This window comes from Pygocentrus nattereri, chromosome 29, assembly GCF_015220715.1.
Source record: "Pygocentrus nattereri isolate fPygNat1 chromosome 29, fPygNat1.pri, whole genome shotgun sequence".
Classification (NCBI taxonomy): Eukaryota; Metazoa; Chordata; class Actinopteri; order Characiformes; family Serrasalmidae; genus Pygocentrus; species Pygocentrus nattereri.
This window is the reverse complement of record NC_051239.1, coordinates 12948351-12973536: the sequence shown is the minus strand read 5'-3', so window position 1 is coordinate 12973536 and position 25186 is coordinate 12948351. Positions and strand designations below refer to the sequence as shown.

Genomic DNA, 25186 nt, shown 5'->3' with positions numbered 1-25186 from the left:
CTGAATCCATAGAATGCATAAAAAATAAAACAAGATTCAGAAAAGTTGAAAAACTATTTATATTCATAATAAGTTCCACTTCAAGTCAAGACTGTGAATCCTTACTTGTCTGGTTAGTTTCATGAAGAACTGTGTGAGAAAGTGAAATGTATAAGCAGTATGTTAAATTTTGCGCTGAACTATGCAAGCCCAAAACCTCAGAGTCCTGCAGAGCTTGACTTTCTTAGCTGTGCCATCAACACGCTTACACGACTCACTCAGCTGAAATATTGAAAGCTGGAGTGCTGCTATCTGTGTGGTTTCTAACGCATCCCAGCCAATTTGTATTAGGCAAAATGTATTTTTAAAGCAACAGACAACAAAAACAATAGCACTGCTTTTTTGGATCTGTTCCAAAAGCTTGCTCTTTAAGTGAATAACATGAAAATACACAGGCTGGTGGGTGGCCCTAACACATGCATGAATGAGCCCACACAGCAGTCAAATGTTGTACATGTGTACCCGGCTGGCTCAGATTACTTACATCATAAAATCATTTTCAATTTGTTATGGGTTTCTACTTTCCTGAGTAATTTCAAATGATTGTACTTTTATTTAAGTGTATTTATGATGAAAGAAATCTACTTTTAACTCAGTTACAGTTTACATCAGTAACATTTAGTTACTTCTAACAAATTTCTGTTTCTATGCTGATAGATGCTGGATGTGGAAGATCCACTTCAGTTTTATAAGTTATATAGCACTTAATTAGTTTTTAACCTGCTACTTCCATACTTTTGCTGAAGTTGTTTTATTCAAAAGACACTTTCACTACTAGTTGAGTCATTACTTCACCAAAATAACAATAACTTTACCTGAGTATGGAATTACACGACACATCTTTGGTTGTAGCAGCATTAAGAGCAGATATCAATTCTTATATTGATCAATTCCAGTTGCAGACCCACTTAGTATGGTAATATTTGACAGAATGAATGCATTTCATGTAGCAGATACTCTTATGTGTACTTTTGAGACACTCAAGAGAGGAAACTTAAAAAAGGGATGTTCTGATTTAGTTTCTTTGTCACTGTGTCCAGGTATTATTCTCTTATTATTTGTATTTTCTGAAGTTTGAAATTTAGGAAGGATTTGTGTCTATAAGGTGCTTTCAAATGCTCCAGTAAAAGCAATCTGTTTGTGAAGACTTTCTCTGGGCTCACTGCAAACTCTAGTTTTAGAACAAAAGAAACCGCACAGCTAGTACAACTGAACATTTCTGTGATGAACACCATACTGCTTTAATAACTTAAGACATGGACCATGTCAGTTTACAACACCTTTATAGCAGTGGAGTTAATAGAGAGCAAAAATTATAAATGGATCAGACTTAATGTGTCCCATACTGCTTTGATTCTTCAGATTAGATTGGGACATTTTCAAGTACAGTGTCTTTGATGTGAAGCACAAGAACCTACTTTAGTGCTACTAGTGTCCTCTTGTGGAGAATCTTCAGCCGGCTAAACTTGAGTGAGTTACATTCATATGAAAATGTTTGGGCATTCCTTGTTAAACTACGTGTTTTGTTGAATTTCTTAATGAAAATAATAAATAAATCATCTACAGAGAAAACACTCCTGCATATTTTAATGTGAAATTGCTGTTTGTTTGCTGAATTTAAAAATGTGGCCTGTGAAAAAATTACAGTGTATAACATGATAATATGATAAACTCAACAACTACATATAAATAGACATGCATCAATAGAAAATACGAGATTTATATTCTTGCAGAGGATCTGTTTTCACTGTTGTCTTCGTTGAAAATTTTGCATATGATGGTATAAACCAGATCCATGAGCCGATTTGTATCTTAAAAAAAAATCTATATCTGGCTTTCTTGGAAACATCTGCACATGAGCAACTTGGAAATAGCAACTCAGAGGCGTTTGGATTTTTTACTCCAAGTCACATAAATTCAACCAAAGGTTGAGTTTTTATGTATGCAAGGATTTGGCGTTGTGTGAAAGTGAATAAAGGCTTTAGTAATATGTATCATTTGGATTGTGTAAGTACCAATATTGTGTGTGTGTGTGTGTGTGTGTGTGTGTGAGAGAGAGAGGTGAGGGAACCATGGGCAAGTGTATGAGTGTGTGCATGCAAGTGGATCAATCAGCACAGCAGGGCTGACCTGCAACAGCAACTGCTCATTTCTCACAACAGCCAGAAATGTCCAAATCTCCTGCATAACCTCTTCTCCCACACACACGTGCACACACACACACACACACACACACACACCTGCAGACACACACACACACACACAAAATGCATTCACACAACACAGCTGTGTTGCTAATAACCATATACCTGCAGCACTGTTCCATAGGTAACCATTAACACTTCTGCAGCCTTGTGTTTTCTTTCATTCTGTCACAGCATGAGCCAAACAGCTAACAAAAATGATGTTTTCTGTTGTGCTCTTGCAATTATTGTCATCCAACTACTGAAAATGAATAACAAAAAGGATGAACCTGTGAACACACATCTACCTAAAAAGGATGAACCCGCGAACACACATCTACTTTTTGTTAACTGAATTGTTTTTGTTTTGCACAAGCAGTGATGGAATGAAAGAAACCACGAGGCTGCAGAAGTGTTAAGCGGCTACATATGGACATATCATGATCAAATTATGGTTCTGTGTCTGGATTCTGACATCTAAGTAATGAGCTGCCTAAAAAGTATTTGTCCCTGTCGTTACACAACGGACTTCTGAAAGACGTACAGTAAATGACTAATCCATCCATCCAAGCTTTGAGAGGTGAGGAGGACAATCTCTCTCAATCTCTCTTTCTCACACAAACACAGAGATATGCTTCCGTGGGTGGGAAGTAGAGGGTGGAAGGGTGCCTCGAACCCTCCAAACAGCCAGGGGGAAATCTTCTGTTTCCACAGCAACAGCATTATTCACACCACACTTCGGCATTCAGAGCAGAAAAAAGACAAACATTTTTATAGACTCTCAATAGGCTGAACTGGCGCAGAAATGCAGAAAAGCCATGGACACACTTTCTCACACATGGTTAACACTTTATCTTTTTTCAAGCTTCTCACAGTCTCAAGTGACAACTGTTTACAGGTGCTGACCTGCTGATTGACAAACTGGGGAAGACAGGTTGCCAACCTCTGCATAGGAGATTCTAGACACTGGAAAGCCCCTAGGTTCACAGAGAGGCCTGTGTGTACTTACTAACCCAGTGAAGAGAGGGGCAAGTTGACCATACAAGGTAAAGCAGGCTGGTAAAAACCTGTTGGAACCAGTTTTCAAGAGTGAGCTCATGATGCAATGGCCAAATTGATGGACGAAGAAATGCACCTATTAGAGAATGAGTTAATCTCAAAATTTGAGAAGTAAGGAGGTGGAGTATCAAATTACCACAGATAAATGGTATATAAACTGTTGTTTGGATCACTGTATTTGTGCAGTTGTGTGCTACCTGATGCTGAAATAAAAAAGAAGTCTTTTTCCCTCTTCCACAAACTCAGCGTCTGAAGACTCTTTCCTTTTTGACATCTTTTGAGAACGTAGACTTAAAACAGTTATTAGTGTTAGTGTTTAGCCAGTATTAAAAGATTCCTTTTTATTCATAATATTATGTTGGAGGCCTGGGGTTGAGGGGGTAGCCTTTGGTCCCGACAAGGGTTTATTTTCTCCACTCAACAATGAGGTGCTATTAGCAATCAAGTGCCATTTTTACCTTCATAGAGAAGTAAAACCCAAACAACCATGATCTCACCAGTGCATGCATGATTGCAGTAACATATTTCAAAATGGGTGATGGGCGATGGGTGGCAGACGCATGTGCAAAAATGAGATTTATTATAGGCAAATCCAAACTCGGGGTGAAAACAGTCCAGGGTCACAGAGCCAACACGGAGAAAAGGAGGGACAGACATAACGAGGAACACAGAAAAAACACAACAGAGGCCAGAAGAAACAAACACCAAACAATATGAAACAATTCAAACAATACAAACAAAGACCAGCTAGAGACTAGAGAAAACACAGGGCTTAAATACAGGGACAGGTAACGAGACACAGGTGGTCAACAAGAGGGTAACAGGTGAAAGCAATCAAGAGCAGGGTCTGGAAACAAGGGGGCAGGACCGGGAAGGAAGCAAAACAAAAGCACATGGATGACTGGGAGGGGCCAATCGTGATAGAAGCAAAACAGTTTATTATGTAAAGACAAACCTCAGTGTTATTTAATCTGTTATTTGTTAAAAAAAAAAAAAGCATATGCACTAAAAATGGCAAAGATGACAGTAGAAATAGTAGGTATTGCCTTCAAGTCCACAGATGTTTTGGGCATACTATTATATTATATTATATTATATTATATTATATTATAATAAAATATTATATTATAACCCAAACTAGACAACCTGAGGGCATACTGTTTTTTCTTACAAATACATAGATTTGTTCAAACTATGTGATAGACAACAAAAAACAATGTTTTGAAACTAAGAATCTGCTTCTGTCTTAGCGACTTAATTAAGTTAATTAATTTAAGCATTCCTTGTTTGTCAGTTTTGGCATCAAAACTATCAAGATATCTTTTGACAACAAGAGCTCATCAAGAACATGGTGGTTAAGTTCCTCTGCAACAAAATGCTTTGAATGCTTTAAACTTGAGATTTTACAGGATAAATAACAGCAAATAATCTAGGCTACTTGTTGAGGTATGATGAAATTTAAACAAATCTATCATGAAACAGGAGCAATGAGCCCATATATGGTATAATGATGCAAGCAGGACGTGCAGCAAAAAACAAACTTGAGGGGTGGAGTTCGAGAACTGTTTAGAGGTTGTGTCTCAACAAGGTTTGTCACAATGGTCAATGGATTTGATGATGACTGTATTGGAAATGATCTACACTTGCATCAAATTACAGTGCCGGAGCTCAACTTAGTTTTCCACACCAAAAGGTGCCAAAAATTTAACCCATGAACTACAGACACGCTTTATGTATTTGCACAAAATGTATGTCTACTAGCATTACAGAGGTCTGATGTCTTAGTTTTTACATGTAATAAAAATATGTCAAAACTGCAAGATGAGAACATATTAGAGGTGGGCAATATGTCAAACATTTTAAAAGGCAAAATCTTCATGACACACCTTAAGTCACATTATTTTTTTCAGACATCTGATCGGTTAGAACAGAAAAGAAAATAAAACCAGTAGCGCTATGTAAAAAAATTTAAAACGGTGAATACAGTTTTTATTCAATATTTGGAAAACTGTGTTGCACTGAATCCAGTTAAATGGGACTAATCTTGCTCTCGTTATAATCAAACATGCAGTTGGTCAGTGTTCTGCAAAAACTGATGATAACCACAATATATTCAGATATCTATCTATCTATCTATCTATCTATCTATCTATAATTTTTTTTTCTTTCTGGCAAAGAGTAACATTAGCACGTCATCCACTGATCTATACAAGACCTCAAGGCTCTATCCAATACTGTACATGTTAGTATTAACTCATTAGCTTGTCTGAAGAGGCAGCTTGCTTACAGTGGTTAACCAGATATCTGTTCAGGAACTCTTACAGATAGGAATGCGCATCCCTAGAGAGTGTATACAGGAAATAACCATCACCTAATCCTAAATATAACTCTATACCTACTCTCATTAATATTTCTTTAACTTAAAAAAGAGCATGGAGCTGAAGTCAGAACAATTAAATTGGTCCTTGAGGTTAGCTCTGTTTTTCAGTTTTTTTACACAAAGTCAGGACATTTTTATCCTGGACATGCACACATACATACACACGCACCCACACACACGCACGCACACACACGCACGCACGCACACACGCACGCACACACGCACACAGGTAGATCCTCAGCTGGAAATCTGCACTAGAAAGCATCACTTGGGGCTATCTGTGTACCAAGTGTAGGCTCCTGCTGTGTGTGTGTGTGTGTGTGTGTGTGTGCGTGCATGCGTGCGTGTGTGTGTCCGTGTGTGTGGGTGTGCGTGCACACCCTGCCAAGGAAAAACATATGGCTTACATAATATGCAAAACGAGAGTACACTTAAAATCAGATTACTGGGGGAGGTCAGGAATCTCTCTTCCTCTGTCTCTCTCTTTCTCTTGCTTACAGCATTCACTGATGTGACATGGCATATGACATGATTTATAGAAAAATGCACAAATGAGTATAAACCAAACAGGGCAGAGAATTCTCCACTGAAACACGCATATAGCCAGAATACTCAACATCACACTGTATAAGAAACTAAGCAACAACCAGATTAATCATCTTTGTTTCATAACGGAAAAAAACTAATGACGACAGGTTATGGTCCGTTTCTAATTAGCACAACATTATTTACTCTGCAATAAAGGCACCAGAAAGATCAGTCATGCTCTTCTCTCATAATAATAGAATCAATGCCTAACCTAAAAATGCTGATGTTAATGAGTTAGCTAATCAGCATTAATCAAACTAAGCCAAAAAAGTTAGCTGATTCCGATTCACAACACTGTAAGTCAAGCTAGCATTTTGGGGGATGTAGTGCATTACTTATATAAGAAGACACTAGTTTTTGCTTTAAATGGAATTAGCAGATTGTTTTTGTTCTTTTTTGCTATTACGCAATATTTATGTGCATCATACGCCCAGCTCATGAAAACAATTTTATTAAATCTCAGTCATTTTAAAGAAATAAGTACCATTTGGACACAATTATGAAAATGTTTACGTTCTAAGTGAAACCATTTTTCTCCATTCTTCTTTGGACGCACTGGTTGTCCGTTGACCCAAGGAAGTGTGAGCCTACTGAATCCTACTGGCTTTGGATGAAGCTGATCCTGAGTTAAGAACATATAACAGTTATTCAATACTTCAGCAAATCCAGTGGAAGTAAACAGGACGTGAAAATTGCCAGTCATGCAAAAAAGGATTTCCAGAGCATACAGGCTTTGGTGAGAGTTAGTTGTACTTAGTTGATATTTAAGCTTCCATTAACGCTCAGATAATACAGAACCGTACAGATTCAGGGATGAGGGTACTGTGGGTAATTGAGAATGTAGCTTCTACCCACTGAGGCTTTACAACACTTACACAACCATTAAAATGTGAAGCATGTGGATTACACGGACCTGGCAGAACACAGAGACCTCTTCCAGCATTAGAGAGCACCATCGAAGGGGTCAAGCAAGTTTTGCTGCGTGACAGTGGAAATAAATAAATAAATCAAGCACAGACAAAGAGTTTGACCACAGGGCAGACTTTAATGCTTCCTGAGTAACTGTCCCTTCTCTGAAGAGACCTCAGCTGCACAAGGGCTGAGAATAAATAATGTTCTGAATACAGACCTACTATACATCACATTGTTATCTGTAACTGGGTTCATAATCAGGAATTTCTGAGGCATGTAAAAATGTGGTTATTCTGACTGCTCTTGCGACTAATATGAAGGCTGATGATTAATAGAGATTTCAGAAGCCCACACAGTCACGACTCACTGCGTGTGATTACCTGTGATTTGTCAGATCGGTTAATGGGAAAGCCTAAGAGTGGCCAATCCGCTTTTAACACAGTGCTTTTTTAAATATGATTTGTCAAGAGCGCTCCTTTAGCACAGTAGAGCTGTTTATAATGAGGAACGGATGATTTTGATGCACAAGGTATCTGAGAAATGTAATGCATTAGGGGTCAAAATGAGAATCTCACATAATTACACTAGCCTACGGAAATACGAGCTGAGGGAGGAGAGCGATGTAAAGTGGAAAAAGTGAACGCTCAGTGCAAAGACATATAAGAGGCAAAGGTGTTACAATACGCATATTATTATTTTTCAATACGGGGGACGCGAGACAAAACATGAATACAGTTAGATGTTATGCTAGTTTTGGACAACATATCATGCACACCAGAATACTGTGGCACTGAGGCATCGTGGACGAAACAGCACATTACCTGCTCAATTTTGATCGGCCCACCGTAGCTCTGGCTCTCCGGCTCCACCCTTTCATCATCACGCTTTCCTGCAGCTAGTTCTGAACCCTTCAGTATACACATATCACACTGTCTGGTTTGTCTCTTTGTCTCTTGTGCATTTTTAGGCTGCTCTCCACGTTGCACTCTAGTGTTTTGACTCTGTCAGCTCCGTACTATGGATTACCTTCGAGCGCGCCTGCCTACCTGTGTACTGACCTCTAAGGCAGCAACTAACCATTATTTTCATAATCAATTAGCTATTATATTAGATATTAGTCTGTCAATAATGATTCATTAAGCAATTAAAAAAATATATGGATTATTCTTCCTTCATTAAAAAAAACCCCAAAAAACAGCTTTCCTAAATTTTAATTCATATTTTCTAAAAGGGGCATAAAAATGTTTTTAAATGAAACAGATTTTCTTTTCTTAATAATGTAATGAAATTTCTTATTACAGATCATAAACTAACAATCCAGTAATCAGCAATGTCAGATCCAGAACTAAAGTAGCTCATCACATAAAATGGCAATAACCATGCAGACGCTGTCAGCGTTATTACATATGGATGTTTTTATTAGTCCAGATTCAGATACTGAAGACAGAGTTCGCCTCAATGACCTAAAGCTTTGTTTTCGCTTTGAGGAGGAGGCCGACATCTGAGCTAGGCCGTTAGTGTACAAGCAGCCCTAAAAACTGTGTATTTTATACAAAGTTTAAAAAATGCAGGTCATCACTTCAGCCAGCACTTCTTATTCTATCTGCTGAACCGAAACAGGATCAGCGAAAAGCCTCTGACTACAGTTTTAAAAAGACAGTAATATCTCACAGTCTAGAGTTTCTGTTTTACACATCACACAGGAAAACTGTGTGTTTGGATGACGTTAAAGTTACATGTTCTTATAAATGTTTTTTGGGTCATGTGTGAATCATGACCGCTGGGATAGGCTCCAGCAAAAGTCCTGGGACAAAACTTATTGAGTGTGTTTACATGCAGCTAATAATCCGATAACTGTAGAAAATCTGATTTTGTCAGTAATTCAATCCACACGTTTACATGCACTTCAGCAATCACACAACCGGGAAACTCTGAGTCTACATGAGTCAGACAGTAATCAGACTTCTGCTTTGCAACCAGCCAATAAACTCGCAGAAGAAGACGTGAAGTAAACGTACCGCAAATCAAACTTCATGCCACGGCTTTTATCACACCACTTTAGCTGAAAATATGAACACATGATCTAGAACCCATGTGTCAAACACAATAACCACTAAAATACTTTGATTTTCTGTTCATACTGGCCTGCTTCACAATACACTGCACTACAGTCCCCAGCATGCACTGCAACATAATGTGCTCCAACTCTCCTACCGTGACAGCAGTCTATGGGACAACAGTTACACTTCAGTTCTACACAGTTCTACACATTCATATTACCAAACGTGCTAGCCTCATTTACACCTAATATCAGCTCAGCAGCTCCTGCGGACATTTGAATTTTGAATATTTAAAATATTCGTGTAATATTTCAAGGTCTACTGCAAGTGCCTGTACTTCACTGTTGAAGCGCTTGTGTATTTTGAATAAACCACAACCATTTCAAGTTACAACAGAGCATTAATTTTTAAAAAAAGAGAAAGCCATCTTAATTATTTATAAAAGAGTTAATTATGCTCTTTGTTGGTTGTGTTTTTGCCAGGCAATATTTAGTAACTGAGCTTTGACCAGAACATTTTTTTAAAAACTACAGAAAAATGGCTTTTGGCATTGCTATCATATCGCTCTGCAAAAATCACGATTCATATCATATTGTGAAATTTGTCTATCAATACCCCGATGAGAAAAAACGAGAAAAAAATCAACACTGACTGAGAGGCAGACAGACATACACAATGGAATTTGTATCTGTTCTTCTGAGTCACACCTTCACCGTGGAGGGACAGAGTCAGGAAAAAATAAATAAATCTCTTGAGACATTACAGACGAAATGACCCCATTACCACTCTTTAACAGTGACTGGTAAAGCAACTGTAATCTAATTGTCCTCATGCGCTCCAGAATTGTGGACATGGGAGAACAGCAGAGAGAGGAAGAGAAAGAAGGGGCAGTGTAAAAATAGAACAGCCACAAGTTAGCAGAGGCAGTCACTAGCCTGTAGCGAAAATGCTGACAATATACCTTCCAAGATGGAGAAGCTGAAAATGATTCTGTAGAGTAGCTGTAAAAGACACTGTAAGTAGCTCTACAAACGTAGGGTTCGGAAGCACGTGCTACAAAGCCACTGCGGCTAATCGCTGCTGTCATAACTTTTTGAAAACAGTAGCCTTCTTTTACATTTTACATAAACCAACAGATATTCTGAGAAGCTCAGACTCTTTATGCTGTTCTAAAAACAGCTTAAATACCAAAACCTACACTGTAATTACCAAACCTGATCACAATGTTTATATACTTGATGTCTTTACTTGTCCTCTGTGCTAATGTCACACAGTGCACTGAGAGACTCTCTCCCGTGTTTCAGGACATGTTCCACACCATAGTTGGGTCTGTGGATGTTTTATGATCCTCTAGTGAAAGATTCTGCACCAATTCGCAAAACGTCATAATCGGAACTCTATCAAGGCTCACGGATCAAATTTTAACCCTTTACATTTGCAGGCTTGATTGAAAAATGTCCACAGCGCCAAGCATTTCTGAGGAAAATTAAACGCCACATACTGTAAGCACACAACATGATGAAGTTAATTTTTTGGGTGACTTGTATTGGATTATTTTCTAGTTTAGTAGATGGTGAAACATTAAGACATGGGTCTGTAGACCTACTGAGCTAAGCTGAACTACGTAGCTACTTGTAAAGATTAACAAATACGAGAAAAAAATGTGGACAAAAAAAAATGATGATGCGTAGAGACTTGTTTTGTACTCATATCACAGCACTCTCAATCAAAAACTAAATAAATCACGAGGTGTCTAGAGATTCCCACGCCTGATCCTTATGATTAATGGCTCCATTTTCTCTTTTTTTTTGCACAAAGTGTGTCCTCTTGCCGTTGGCTCAAAAACAAACAGCAGGTTCATCCATGGTGAAACGAGCTTTCTCCAGAGTATGACAATGAGGTGGGGGAAAATCTTCCACACTTCTCTCTCTTTCACGATCACTATCGCTACATTTGGTAGCCCAACTACCCAACTCCATGATTTATGAATATACCAGTATTACTCATCATGTCACCCTGCCCCATACACGGTTCACTGCCTCACTTGTTTAAATTTCTACCCATGGAATAAAGTATTCAGCTCTGGAGTCTGTATTTAAAGTTAGCATGAACCAGAAAATCACTTTTCTTCCTTAATATCACAAATTTCCAAGTGGAACAGTATAATTGGGTGGGAAATAATTATGGGCGGGGTATTATTTTGTCCATCAGAATTTGGACAGGCTTGATGTTGTGATAAAATTATCTGGATAAACTGAGACATCTGCTTCGTGAAACAACCCCCGGGACACTAGTGTGCAGTCAGTTGTGGTTGACCACACTGTTTCCCTGTGCGACAACCTGCATTGGAGTAAATTTGTGGTAGTACAGTAGATGCAAGACGAGGAAGTGGAAAAACATGCTATTATTACTCAATATAATTTTTCTCTGTAGAGTACACAGTGAAGTTATTATATATCAGAAGACATTTAGAGGCAGGATCAAGTCTACATCACTCTCAATAAGAATTCCGCCTTTCAATATAATAAGATGAATTGTGCTTAACAGTAATTTAAAATAAAATTAATGCAGTAAAGAAAGGTCCAATTTGACACCATGTTGACTTTCAGAGTCTATAAAGTTGCAAACATCGAGTCTCAGACAAGATTAATGTGCTATTCCTAGACCTGTCGATCGTGTGAACTTGCCTACTTGCTCACTTGTGTCCCTCGTCTCATTTTGAGGCTTAGTAAAGGATTTCAAAATATAAATTTCCTTCCTCGCGAAACACTTAGCCTAGGCCAACTTTTTTAAAATAATGGGTGATGGTTTGAGGTCAAAGTTTTGCTGAGCCAGAAACATATCCAAAGGAATTCAAAGGCAACAGGATTGCATAAAACAGTGCACAGCAGTAATTAACACCCCTGGGCTACAGTAATTAATGTCAGGTCACACTAATTAAACACTCCCATTCACTCACACACAGTGTGTGTCTCACTGTCTGCCTGAAGAACAGGTAAACTCACACAGAGACAGGCATGCGCAGTTTACACGGTACAGACTGACTCACAACAACAGAGTCACACACACACATAGACATACTCATAAGTCACCATTCTGAATTAGCCCAGTTTTGAAAAGATGAGCTCAGAAATAACTCCTCAGAGTGCGAAGCCCGTAGGCCACAGCTTTGCACATGCATAAGCCTTTCCCACTGCACTAAGTGAGTGTGCCTGATTAGCTCCAATTATGACTTTTACGATAAATCAGAGGTAAAATCTCTGAAAAAATGGACCATAATTGTCTCATATTCCATTGCAGTTATATGTTACAAGTTACAATTTGTCTTGATGTCAAATTTAAAAATGCATTGCATGGAATTCCTGAGCTTAATCAAGTAATTGGGACAGCCACAGACATATGTACTTTACAAAGTGACCAATTTGGGTAGTTACAGTTAAGGCCTGTTAGTCACATTCACTAATCATGTTTTCAGGGCATGTAACACATGATCTCCCAAGTCTCCAGAAGCACAAGATTTTAATCCCTTGAACTCCTGTGTGAGGATCCAACTCTTCATCTCATAACCACAGATCGCACATATTAGTTTCATTACAATATTAGTAGTCACAACATAATGTGTAGCAGTTACTTACAAGTAATAACTGAGTAACATGACATTTCTCTGCACAAAATACCACACTAATATAGTTTAGTTTGGGGCAGTCATGGGCTGGAGGTTAGGGAACTGGTCCTGTGACCGGAAGGTTGCCGGTTTGATCCCCAGAGCCGACAGTCCATGACTGAGGTGTCCTTGAGCAAGACACCTAACCCCCAATTGCTCCCTGGGTGGTGTGGATAGGGCTGCCCACTGCTCTGGGCAAGTGTGCTCACTGCCCCCTAGTGTGTGTGTGTGTGTGTATGTGGTGTTTCACTTCACGGATGGGTTAAATGAAGAGATGGAATTTCCCTGTTTGTGGGATTATAAAAAGTATCACTTAACTTTAGATAGTTGGTGTCTGAAAGCATTTGCAGCATGCTGGCCAGTGGTTGATATTAGACCTTTCATTTCATATACCTAGATTTGAAGAGGAGAAATTAAGCAATCTATTCAGTGGTGATACTGATCCTTCAGTGAGGGACAGATATATGTGTGTGTGGTGCATGCTGTTGCTATTCTGCCAAGACTAAACAGTTAATGTGTTCTGTTTGCCACTGCAGCGGATGCGAAGAAGATGCACGCCCTACTGGCAACTCCTCAGCTGCTACTGCTTGCTGTGTTTATGAAGAATCTGTCAACAACAATTTTGCATTTCAGCAAAATGGCACTATCTTTGGGGCAGTCATTAACTCTTCATTTGTTTTTTGCAGGTGAGAAAACAACAAGCCGTACTGAATGCTGAACGGTCAGTCATTAGGGACACATCATCTGTAAGGGCACACAGCCAACTTTCTTAACCAGGTTTGCCTTTGCGTTTTCTATATACAACTTAAATCTTTAGCATCAAAGAGTTTTATATAATTCTATATACTTCAGTCCAGTCCGGTCTTATTAAATTACATTGGTTAAATCAAATGAACTAGAACATTTATTTAAAATGCCACTAATGGTGAGTCACCATTGTTGCAGTGCGATTTTATATAGTTGCACTGGATTTTGCACTTGGTTCTTCTGCACTTGGTGTTTAACTTGCCATTTCTCGATCAATGAAGAAAGCAAAGTGCCGAGTCCAGTGCGATCACGTGACACACGTGACTCTCCCAAAGTGCACTCCAATGGCAGTCTACTAGTAATAGGATTTAGTCTACTTTTAATAATAATAAAGTAAAACAAGAAGTGGGAAATATGTAGTCAAATTTTGTGTTGACTTGACAAAACTTGACTTGACAACCAGCTGGAGATGCTTAAAAAGTAATAGTAGTCATTGCTGTTGTAACATGTTCTGAGATGAGAAGACAGGATGCGTGTGTGAGCAAGCAGTTTTATTGTTGTCCATGGAGAAAACAGCAGAGAATGAACCAGACAAAAAAGAAAAGCACTAAAAAAATGAAAAGAACCACCAAAAGCAAAGAACAAAAAACAAAATAGATAGGAATAACTATTCAAAACACTACAAACATATACTACAATCAACACCAAGCAAGGAACAGACCGATCCAAGGGCAATAAACAGACAAAAGAACACAAGAGAAACACCTGGGGCTAACGAGAGGGCGGGGCTACAGACTAGACACAGGTGGGACAGATGACTGGGGAGGAGACGACCAAAATAATGAAAGACGAAGCAGGACAAGACAGGATTTTACAGCTGTAAACTGATTATTGTCAAAGTTCATGTACACATACAAAGAGAAGAAGCTTTAATAACATAAATTCTTATATGGGCAACGTCTAAGCTTAAACTTTATTTACAATAAAGCAACACACTGTGCAAGATACATGCTGCTTTTGATTTAAAATGCCATGTCAAATGAATTAATGAACCCTTTCATGAATGTTTCGTTTCTAGAAAGATTAACAAGCGGTAAAAATGTTTTTTATCAGTACAAAAATCTGTAGCGATACCTGTCAGGACAGTTAGTGCACACCCATCAAAAGAGGTAACAAGCTGTTAACCTGTAAACATAGTAAATTACAGTTCTATACTGTATTTGTAAAAAAAACTGTATTAAACCATACAATTTTACCACAGTAGGATACAGTTAATTTAATGGTAAGTTCCTGGCAACCTTGCTGTCAGTTCTTTACAGTGAGATTTTTTATAGTGTAATTCAAAGCACAGTTTGGATGAGTAAGTGCTTATTATTTATTTGTTTAATCAGATTAACAGGAACATTACTTCCTTACTTATGCTCATATATTATGTTTTCTTGTTTAGAAAGTTCAGTCCAGTTGTGTAACTTAAATAAGCTTTTCCCAGGTCAAAAGTATGTATTTGTAGCTTTTCATAACCTAATATTTTAAAACAGAACAATAAAATAAAAAGCCTGGAGACGAGACGGGGTGTGGAGTCAATACAATTTATAAAATATAATTTCATGGATTATAGTACAATTATGGTCCCTGACTAAAGGTACTGAAATGTACCCCGGAGGGTCCCACCCCAGTGACAAGTGGGGTACTTTTTTCTAAGAGTGTAAGACAAACTAAATAAAAACCTCTGAATTTTCAGTTTTGTTAGATCACGGTCTTTACATAATGAATGAACATATCAACAGCGTTGAGAAATCATACAGTCAAAAGAGACAATTGGATTAGATTAAAAGGCAGAAATAGCCACATTCAGCATAGACATGTTTCACCTTCATTTTGAGATAAGTGGTTAGAAAAGCTTAACAGAAAGGACATGAAAAAAAAAGTTAAAGTCAGCGAAAAGAGGGAGATGAGACAGGGAAACAGAGAGAAAGAGAGAATAAGACGAAGCAGGGGGAGCAGATTGATGACATGTTGGATGTGCCTGCTGTGCAGCCTGTGTCGTCAGTGGCAGTTAAAAGCACCACGGGTCAATAATTAGTACCTTCAGTATTAGCATGACCTTCTGTTGATGAGCTTGGCACCACATGATAAACAGAGGGAGAGGAAGAGGGGGGGATAGAAAGTGGGGGAGAAAGAAAGAGAGAGAGGGAGAGAAAAAGAGAGAGAGAGAGAGAGAGAGAGAGAGAGAGTGGGAGGAAAACAAGACAGGGAAAGATGAAGCTGGAATGGCAGGTGCAGGTAAAAACAGGAGGGTATGTAAAAAGGAGACACAGCTAAAGTAGAGGAGAGCTGGAAAGGAGAAAGAGGAAGAGGATGGGAGAGCGAGAGAGAGAGAGAGAGAGAGAGGAAAAGGAGAGAGGAAAGGGAGAGAGTGGAGAAAAGCAGAGACACAGAAGTAAAAGAGAGAGGGGGGGGGGGGGAGAGAAGGAGAGAGACCTCTTCCCAGCATGCTCGACTCTAAAAGACAAGCCGTGGGACACACACTGATTCTCCATCTGTTATCGGTGACGGAGCGGGAGAGAGAGAGAGAGAGAGAGAGAGAGAGAGAGAGAGAGAGAGAGAGAGAGAGAGAGAGAGAGAGAGACATAGGAGGAGAGTGGAAGGGGGACTAAAGTAGATACAGATCGTAATCTGATAAACAGACAGACAGAGAATGTGAGATACAACATAAGAGACAGATGAAGGAAATTCATGACGATGATGGAAATTCATCGTGCACCTGAGAAAACAATGCACTTTAACTCATCAGCATGCCGTGACAATAATATTTTCTGAATTTTTACCCACTTCACCAATCCCTTTAGAGCAGAGGGGAAAAAAATCACTTCAGGGGAACAGGAAATGAAAAAGGTAAGTGATGAATCACATCACTGCCGTGAAAAGGTGGAAAAGAAGAGAATGCAGGTGCAGAGGGATTAAAAACCAGGTGAGAGAGATGGGGACAGAAAAGATTCAAAGAGCAAAGTGATGTCGAGAACTGCATGCCATATGCACGGCAAAGAAAGCCTTTTAATGGAGGAAAAGTGGTCCAAAAATAACCGCACGCGATGGAAGCAAGTATTAGGATCACCACAGTGAACGCAGGCGTTGAGGTCCATAAAGATAGATTTATACCTTTTTTTTGGACAGCATGCCAACTATAGAAAGGGGAAAGAACTCTGGTTTCACATGGTTAGACCTAGACCTCTGCTTTGAATACAAGATCCAAGAGTGCAGTGCAGCCCTGAGTCTCGCATCAAGTGCTTCTGTAAGATACCAGTGTAGGATAAGTAGTGTGTTTAAACTACTATTCAAATGGGTATGAATAGTGTATTGTTAATACTCACTAATGCACTAGAAATGGAGCCTGAGCAAATATGAATATTCTGTATGCAATATTGATGCCAATATTAAACAGCTACAAGCTCTACTGTTTAAACAGTGTCAACAGTGAGTGATCTGATCACAACTGAATTGTGTATTACTGGGCCACGGCATGAAAAACCCCTTGTGCTTTTAATAAATAATCTTTGACTCTCAAGCTGCTCGCATGGACCACCGAGTATATTGATGAAGTGAGTCCCTGTTTTTGTTTAAACTGAGGGGCTGGAAACGTATGCTGTTAAGTGGAACTAGGCTGGTCACCTACACTGCTAGAAATAATGGTTCTGTGCAAGTGCATTTTTCATTCAACAAGGTTAGTGTAAAAGTGCCCTCAAAGGTACAACCGTGGCTGTAAGGTCCAATTGTGTACCTCAAATAAGTCAACTCAATGGAATCACAGCACACTCTCAATGCAAAATGGCATATTTCATAACCTAATATCTTAAACAGAACAATAAAATAAAAAGCCTGTAGATGAGACGGGGTGTGTGGGAGTCAATGCAACTTAGAAAACATAATTTCAATGGATTATGGTATAGTTATGTTTCTTGACTAAAGGTACTGAGATGTATCCTTCAGGGTACCACCCCAGTGATAAGAGGGGTAATGCCCTTTTTCATATATCATTTTTTCTGAGGGTGTAGCTAACAGGCTAAAAGATAGCCAACAGCCTAAACAACTCCATCTTCAATGTCACAGGCATAAATTAAATTACTTACGGTATGATTAACTGTAGAACGGCAGTATAAAAGTCTAAAAAAAATCACAAGAATGGATTACAGGCTTCAAATGTTCACATTTCAGTCAGAAGTCACATCAAACCCAGGCTGAATCCCAAACAGCTAGGTACTCCCTATGTAGTGTGCTTGCTATGAAAGTTTAGAAATTCTAGCTTCTACAGCCAAATAGTGCATCATTTATTAAGTATGGATGTGGCTGAATCCCAATTGACTGTTTCTTAGCTGTATTTTATGCCGTTGGGCTGCAGGAGCAAGTGTTTAAATTACTACATAGTGCACTATGTAGGCAGCATGGAGTTTTGAGATTTACCCCAGCGCGATAAGAGGGCTGAATAAGACTCGTGGTGGTAATTTGGTGACAAAAAAGTACTTATAAAAAATGTTTTTGCATTCAACAGTGCTTTATTATTGTATGTTCATTGTTATATGACAGAAAGTAAAAAAATCGTTTAATGACCGCAAAATTCAGCGAAGGGCAACCGAACATTCTCCTCATTCAGCGGTCCATGATTGCTTAGCAATCATACCATACTCGAAAGTAACATTCTTGGTGGAATACTTGTTGATGTCAATTATTATTGATACCAACTTATTTTTTAAGTTTACTAACTAATTTTCTGAAGAAGTGTGTATTTAATCATACTTAATGCTGGCCGTCATGTTATAAAAGCAATAAGCCACTTGAGGGAAGAAAGTTTTAGGCACTATGCTAAGAACACACTTCTCGTGATAAAACCGCAGTAACCCACGGCCTCTCGTGGCTTGTGGCTTTAATACAAAACAATAAGCTGTTCTAAGCATATTGAGGATATTGAACATCTGCATGTTTCATTATGAAGAGAGTTATAATAGTCATGTTAAATTGGATTTAGAACAGTGCAAGTTTATGGGCGCTTGACTTAGCCCTTTGCCTTCGTCTCTGAGGCCATTTGAAAGAGCCAGTTTCACCTGATGAACAAGAGCTGAACTGTGTTTTGATCATGTGTTCACCAGACTGAACACTTTTATTAAGAACACTGTTCAGTGTCACATTCAGTCAATAACGACTGAAGGAGGCTCCACTTAATAAGCATATAGGAATTCACTCAGAAATACACACATCACTCTTACCCAGTAATTACCGGTGTTGGAGGAGCTATCCGTGGTACTAAAAATCCACTCCTCCAATCCATAATGTGTGACAGACGATTACAGGGGCATAAGCAAATCTATACATACACATAAGAATTTGTCTCAACTGTGCTACCCCTGTACTATCCCTGTACTACCAACCAAGCTCCATGGCCAATCACTGCAGTGTTCTACACCTACATAAATAACTAATATGTGTTACTTACTAATGACTAACAGGCTCCGTGGGAGTTCAGGGAAGGAGGAGGAGGAGAACGCAAGCATTTGTAATAAGAGAGACACAGAGAGGAGGTGTGAATGAATGCTAATCTTATTTTCTGTTACTGCTTTCCTAATTCAAAATGGCTAAGGGATGAACAGCACAAACCTAGCAAAAGTCAAAATAACTGTGATAATATTGATTACAAAATAAAGGGAGAGTCAAAAATTAAATGTGAATTAATATTTAATTTGCATTTTCGGTTAGGCCTTCAGCACCACATATCAGTTTAAAAGTCTAAAATTCAGAAGGTCTATTATTTAAGTTCTGCCTGCTAAAAGGACCATAATGGCTCATTAGGCTCCATACTGGCATGCTGTGATTGGACCCCAGTAATTGCTACTTGTGATGTATTTTACAGACAGTACCTTCAGCTCTCAAAGACAGTCCACAAACGTCGACGTGTCTTATGACTTTTAAAAGGTATTAATTGCAGATAAAACCCAAGAGGTAATTTGCACCTGTCGCCAAAAGTTTATGAACAAATCTTATATATGCAAAAAGGAAACTTGAACTTTTTTCACTTTTCTGTATCCCTCTGTTACAGAACGGTTCCATTTAACCATACGAACTGTTACGTACCTTTAAATGTCAGCTCCCTTTACCATTTGTTATTTGCAAAGCTAACGACAGCAAACGATTGTAAATTATCCAACCTGTAAAATCTCATGTTTGCTGCAGGTAAACAACAACCTGCTTCAGAACCTGCAGATCATAGTTCTGTTTGGCAAATAAAAAGAAAAGACTGGTCAGATAAAAGATTGTAAATTTCTGGTGGAGAAGTGCATTCCTCTTCAGAATTCTCTGCTAGCAGAGGTCCCTTCCACTCTCTGTCATTAGAAACTCTTTAAATCTACACAATTCACATGAATGTCGCAGCACTGCAACATCTCGCCAAAAGTCAACACTTTGCGTGTATGTGAAACGTTAAATAATCATTCAGAGGTTTTGGCAGCATGACAGGTGTGATTCATATCACAAGTCTTATCAAATATCAGAAAAATGAAATATAAAGATGAGCATCTTGTGCGATCAAAATTACTTTAAGTATTGTGATATTTCTGCTGTACTGCCAATGTGAAGGGATGGATTTTTTGGTCCAGCCTAAACTATTAGACAGAAGACAGCAAAAGATGGAGAGTGAACTGATGCAAGGACTCCAGAGGCTCTTGAACAGAGACTGCAGGCTGAGCTGCAGCTGGCTGCAATAAGAAAGCAAACATAATTATATAAGGCGGGCAGCGAATGCTGCTTACTGTGGCAGAGAGGAAGCAACACACTGGGCCTGATTCTCTCTAGTTGCTGCTTTCATTACAGCTTATTTCACCCAAGGACACGAACAAACATCTGCAAAGACCTTAACCTTTCAGCGTGCAATACCAAACCTCATCTTGCCTGTTCAAAAGTCAAAAGGAGAAAGGCCTCTGGCAGAGGATGAAAATGAAGACAGATTTTCTGTTTATCAAGGTAAAGTGTAGGTGTACAAATTTTTTTTCAATCAAGTTTCAGGGACAATTTCAGAGGCACTTTTGGCAGCTAGCTTTTGTCTTGAACAGGTTCACATAGACACTCACATTACAGGGCCCACAGACGAAAACCAACTGCCATTCACTTTTTTGAAGTTTGAGTTGGATGTGAAATATAGACTTTGTTAAAGAGAGCATATTCTATATGTTTCTAGGATTTTAGCTGTGAAATAATTAGTGAAATAATGTGCTGTATTGTGCGTTCATGTTGTGGCTACATTGTGTATTCAAAAATCACTCAGAGCTAAAACAATCCCTAGAACTTAAAAATGAATGCACTGAGAGCTGAAAAGTGTACATAAAAGTGTAAAAGTCTAAAAGAGTTGGTTCTCATGACATCAGGGAAACAGTAATTTCAAAACAGGCCGTTTGTGCAGTATGGTTTCACACATGGACAGCTGGGATAGGCTCCAGCAACGCCCCGTGACCCTGAGGGAGAAGTGGCTTAGAAAATGGATGGATGATATGGGACCTATAGGTTTTGTCACGATTGGCTCCTCCTACTCCTCCATGTGCTTTTTGTTTACTTTTGATCTTCCAGGTGCGTTTGTTTTGGTTCAGTCCCCTAGACCCCTTTTTGAATGATGCACAATACGGAGCAACTAATCAGAACATAATATTGTTTACATATATCAGCCTTAACGGCACAGTAACAAAAACAGTTGTTTATTTCCAAGGGATAAAGAGAGTTTGGAAAACAGTCATCTAAAAATTAATTATGAATTTTTAAAAATAATATATGCCCTTCAGTCTTCCATAGAACACTACATATTCCACTCCCACACACACATATAATGTACCAGTCTTCACCTTCAAACACACAAAACCTCACGACCCCATAGAGCAAACACCCATTCTCATATAATAGCACTCCCACACAGTAAAAAAGCAGATATTCTCTTACTGTTTTTCAAAGTGATGCTCTTTGCCTTACATATGTGCTCACACACACACACACACACACAAATGACTGCAGTTACCGTATTGAGCAGCCCACACATTAGCTATACACGAAAGCAAACTGTACCCACTGAACTCAGTAAAATGCTGGACTGCAGGCAACAGCTTCCAAATCCCCTCGAGCACCAACACCCTCTGCTTTAAAGGGGAAAACCGATCAACCATAGTAATGATCAGTCAAGAAACAAAGCAACTGAATTCCTGTTTGACCTGGATTAGTTTTACCTGAAGATGCATTTAAATTATACTATTTCATTCAGCCTGGTAGCAGGTAGCACTGTTTCATCACAGCAAGAAGGGTCTGGGTTCGAATCCCCGGCCAGTCGACCAGGGTCCTTGGTGTGTGGGGGATGCAAGTTTTCCCTGTGTCTGCATGGGTTTCCTCCCAACGTCCAAAGACAGGAAGTCAGGTGAATGGAGATGCTAAATTGGTCCTAGGTGTGAATGAGTGTGTGAAGGTGTATCTTTGCGTGTCTGCCTTGTGATGGACTCATGACCTATCCAGGGTATCTCCTGCCTTCTGCCCAAAGACTCCAGCACCCGTCCCGTGACCCTGCTAACAGTACAGCCATGTGTGATGCTGTTATTGTTATTGAGCGTGGTGCTTGTCATGGTAACGTCTAGTTTAGTGTAAGGTTTATGACCTTATCATTTGGGGAAATTAAATAGACATTTTATCCTGTATGAAAGGGTGAAAAATTGAATGACTGAACTTCCTCTGGTAAAATGCACCTACTCCAAAAGAACTTCTGATAAGCAAATTAAGAAAGAGCCACTTACTGCCTCCGTAGAGTAGAAGTGCTGTTGGTTCCGGTGCTGTCAGTACGCTCCAGTCTCCCCCTCTCCTTCTCCACAGGGGCCGAACCGCATGAGAGGCCTCGGGTCAGCCTGGTGTGAGTCCTGCGAGCTGGGCCAGGTACGGTGGACGAAGGTACGTTACCGCTGCTGTTGTGGTGGACGCCACTGGCGTTGTGGTTAGATAAAGATGAGGGCTGGTTGAGCTTAGAGTTCGGCTCGTGGTTGTGATTTTGGCCTGAGTTATCGCCTCCAGACTTCCGATCCAGACGGAGGTCCTGGTTCTCCTGGTTGACGCGGTCAAGCTGGGTCTCAAGCTCCTCAATGCGACGCCGTTGCGTCTCTAGAAGCTTGGCCTGGTTCTCGATGATGTTGTTGAGCTCCAAGAGGTACTCAACAGCCCGGCTCGGGCTGTCCGGGTTGGTCTCCATAGCCAAAGCTTACAAAGCTCTGGTGCCAGTGACTCTAAGTGACCCCTGTTATATTCAGTCCCCCCCCCACTTGACTGATTCAGTGGGGGGGGAGATAAATGCAGGAATGGAAGAGGTAAAAACAATATGGAAGTTTTGATTTAACTTATTCAAGAAATCAAATCTCAGTGGCTGGACGAGACTAAAAAACGTTCAACCAACCACTGTTACAGTTTGGGTCATTCTCAGTATTGGGCGTCAGGGCATACTGAAAAGAAGAAAACTGGGAAATATTCGTCAGAGTGATTCCAATGCAAGAGCCTGATGCACAGAGTCAATTTGGGGCCACTGCTCTTCCCATCTCCTCAGGTGTGAGCAGCACTCTTTGACTGAGTCATTTCACGAAGGAAACCAGCAAGTGTCCATAGAAGAGATGAAAACAAACCATCAGTGGTTGTTTGGTTTTTTCCCCACAGAGATCCATTTAAGTCCAAACGAGGAGGGACACCGGCAGGAGGGCTGAAACAAGTTTCAGTGAAAAAATAAAAGCCTTGTATGAGACTCTTTCCTGGAGCTTAAACACGCTCAATTAGCATAAAATCCAATCCACCATTTTGAGGTCTGCCGCATTAAACACAACTCCCACACGCTGAGGTAACAACTCAAAAAAGCTCGGGGGAGGCGGTTAGCAAGGACGGGCACAGCCGGCACAGCAACTTCGCCTTCACTTTCATCATGAACTACACGCTCAAAACCAGTTCACACGTCCAACGTCGCCAAGAGCCACAGGTAGCAAGGAGGCTATCGCTTTAGCATCCTGACACACTTTTATGTTTACACGTTTTAAAACGGCGATGAAGACGAAATGCTGCCTTTAGGAACATTTAGCCAACAGTAAAAGAAAAGGGAAGGAGAAAAGTGTTAGTGGAGAGGCTTTTTTGAGTCGGGTGAGGCTGCCCGGTGAAAAACGAGGAGAGAGGCGACTCCACACTGCCGTGCAAGTTAGCGCTCCGCTCTCCTTCACCCCATGGCTGAGTCTCGCGCGCAAAGGTGCGCGCGCCTTTCACTCCCTCGCGCTTCCCGCGGTTTTTCGCCCTCAGCAGAGAGAAATCGGCGGTTAAAGCTTTAGCCCCTCGTTAACGTTGGCAGGTCCTGCGTTAATATCCACGAACCAATTTATAAAAGTTCGGAAAGCCTGAGCGACGAACCGGCTACACGGACCTTAAAAGTTCAGTTTGTGTTCTCGTGCTCCTGCCGCCCCCCTTTCGTCGCCCCCCTTTCAGTCGGAACGGCCGGTTGACTCCGTTCAGGCTCTTGACTGAAAACCTTCTCATAAACGTCTCACCGAGATGAAGGGACAGACAATCGAAACCGCCCACACGCCGTTAGTCCGCCTAACGCCCGTTCGGTCTCCGGTGTTTGCTAAGCTACTTTACAGGCACAGCCCACCCGAGAGCCCCGAACAACGTCCATGAATCCGAGTTTACCGCTCGGTGGTCTCGTTTCAGCTCAGCGGCGAAGTGCCGTCGTTAGCCGCCCAGAACAGGTGACTGGAGCGCTCGGGTGGATACGCGGAGGTGAAGAGTGAAGAGAGCGGCTGATGGACCTGACAGTAGTGAAACATCCACCCAGCGCGCGCGTACGATGGACAGCGGTGGCTCCTGTCGAGCAGATCTGCAGAACTGGAGGGATGGATGGAGGAGTGGAGGAATGTTCTACTGCCTCCCACTACACCCCTATTGAATTGAAAAGAGTCGTCTGTCTCTCTCTCTCTCTCTCTCTCTCTCTCTCTCTCTCTCTCTCTCTCACACACACACACACACACAGCTTGAACACAAACCCAGATAAGAACCTCTCAGAGTTTCCTGTTAAACAGAACCACAATGCAGTGAATATACGCCTTAATGGGCGTATACAGAATATCATAAAGGGGAATTCCACCGACTTTTACACGTTCATTATCATTCAGAGCGCTTTGAAGAGACACTTATCAGCATTGGTCACAGTGGTGGTGATAGGAACCAGGCGTCTGAAGAGTTTAATACCTCTAAAAGCTCGAGCTTGTTACACGAAATGGTTGCCTGATAACATTGTTTTACAAAAAAAACAATTGCATGTTTAACATTAATTAATGGAAAAAAGTTGCACGCAGGGCTTTGTGAGGCAAAATAGTACCTAGGGAAACCTGGTTTTGTGTTTACCACTATTTAACATTAACAACAATGTGTGATGCCTTGTAGATATCACAAACTCTGGTTCTTCTCACCACCACTGTAAGGAAATCTGATCCTGTATGTTTCTCTGCAATGACCTGTTCCACACCAA

At 40.2% G+C, this 25186-nt stretch overlaps 1 protein-coding gene across 1 annotated transcript in view; it reads right to left on the bottom strand.

Moving 5' to 3' along the window:
* Positions 1–24629, bottom strand: part of iqsec2b (IQ motif and Sec7 domain ArfGEF 2b) — a 95417-nt gene extending 70788 nt beyond the window's left edge. The window contains 1 exon segment of the mRNA XM_037536085.1: positions 22437–24629. Within this exon segment, the coding sequence (XP_037391982.1) occupies positions 22437–22882 (446 nt within the window). The 5' untranslated portion in view covers positions 22883–24629.
* Positions 24630–25186: the final 557 nt, after the last annotated feature.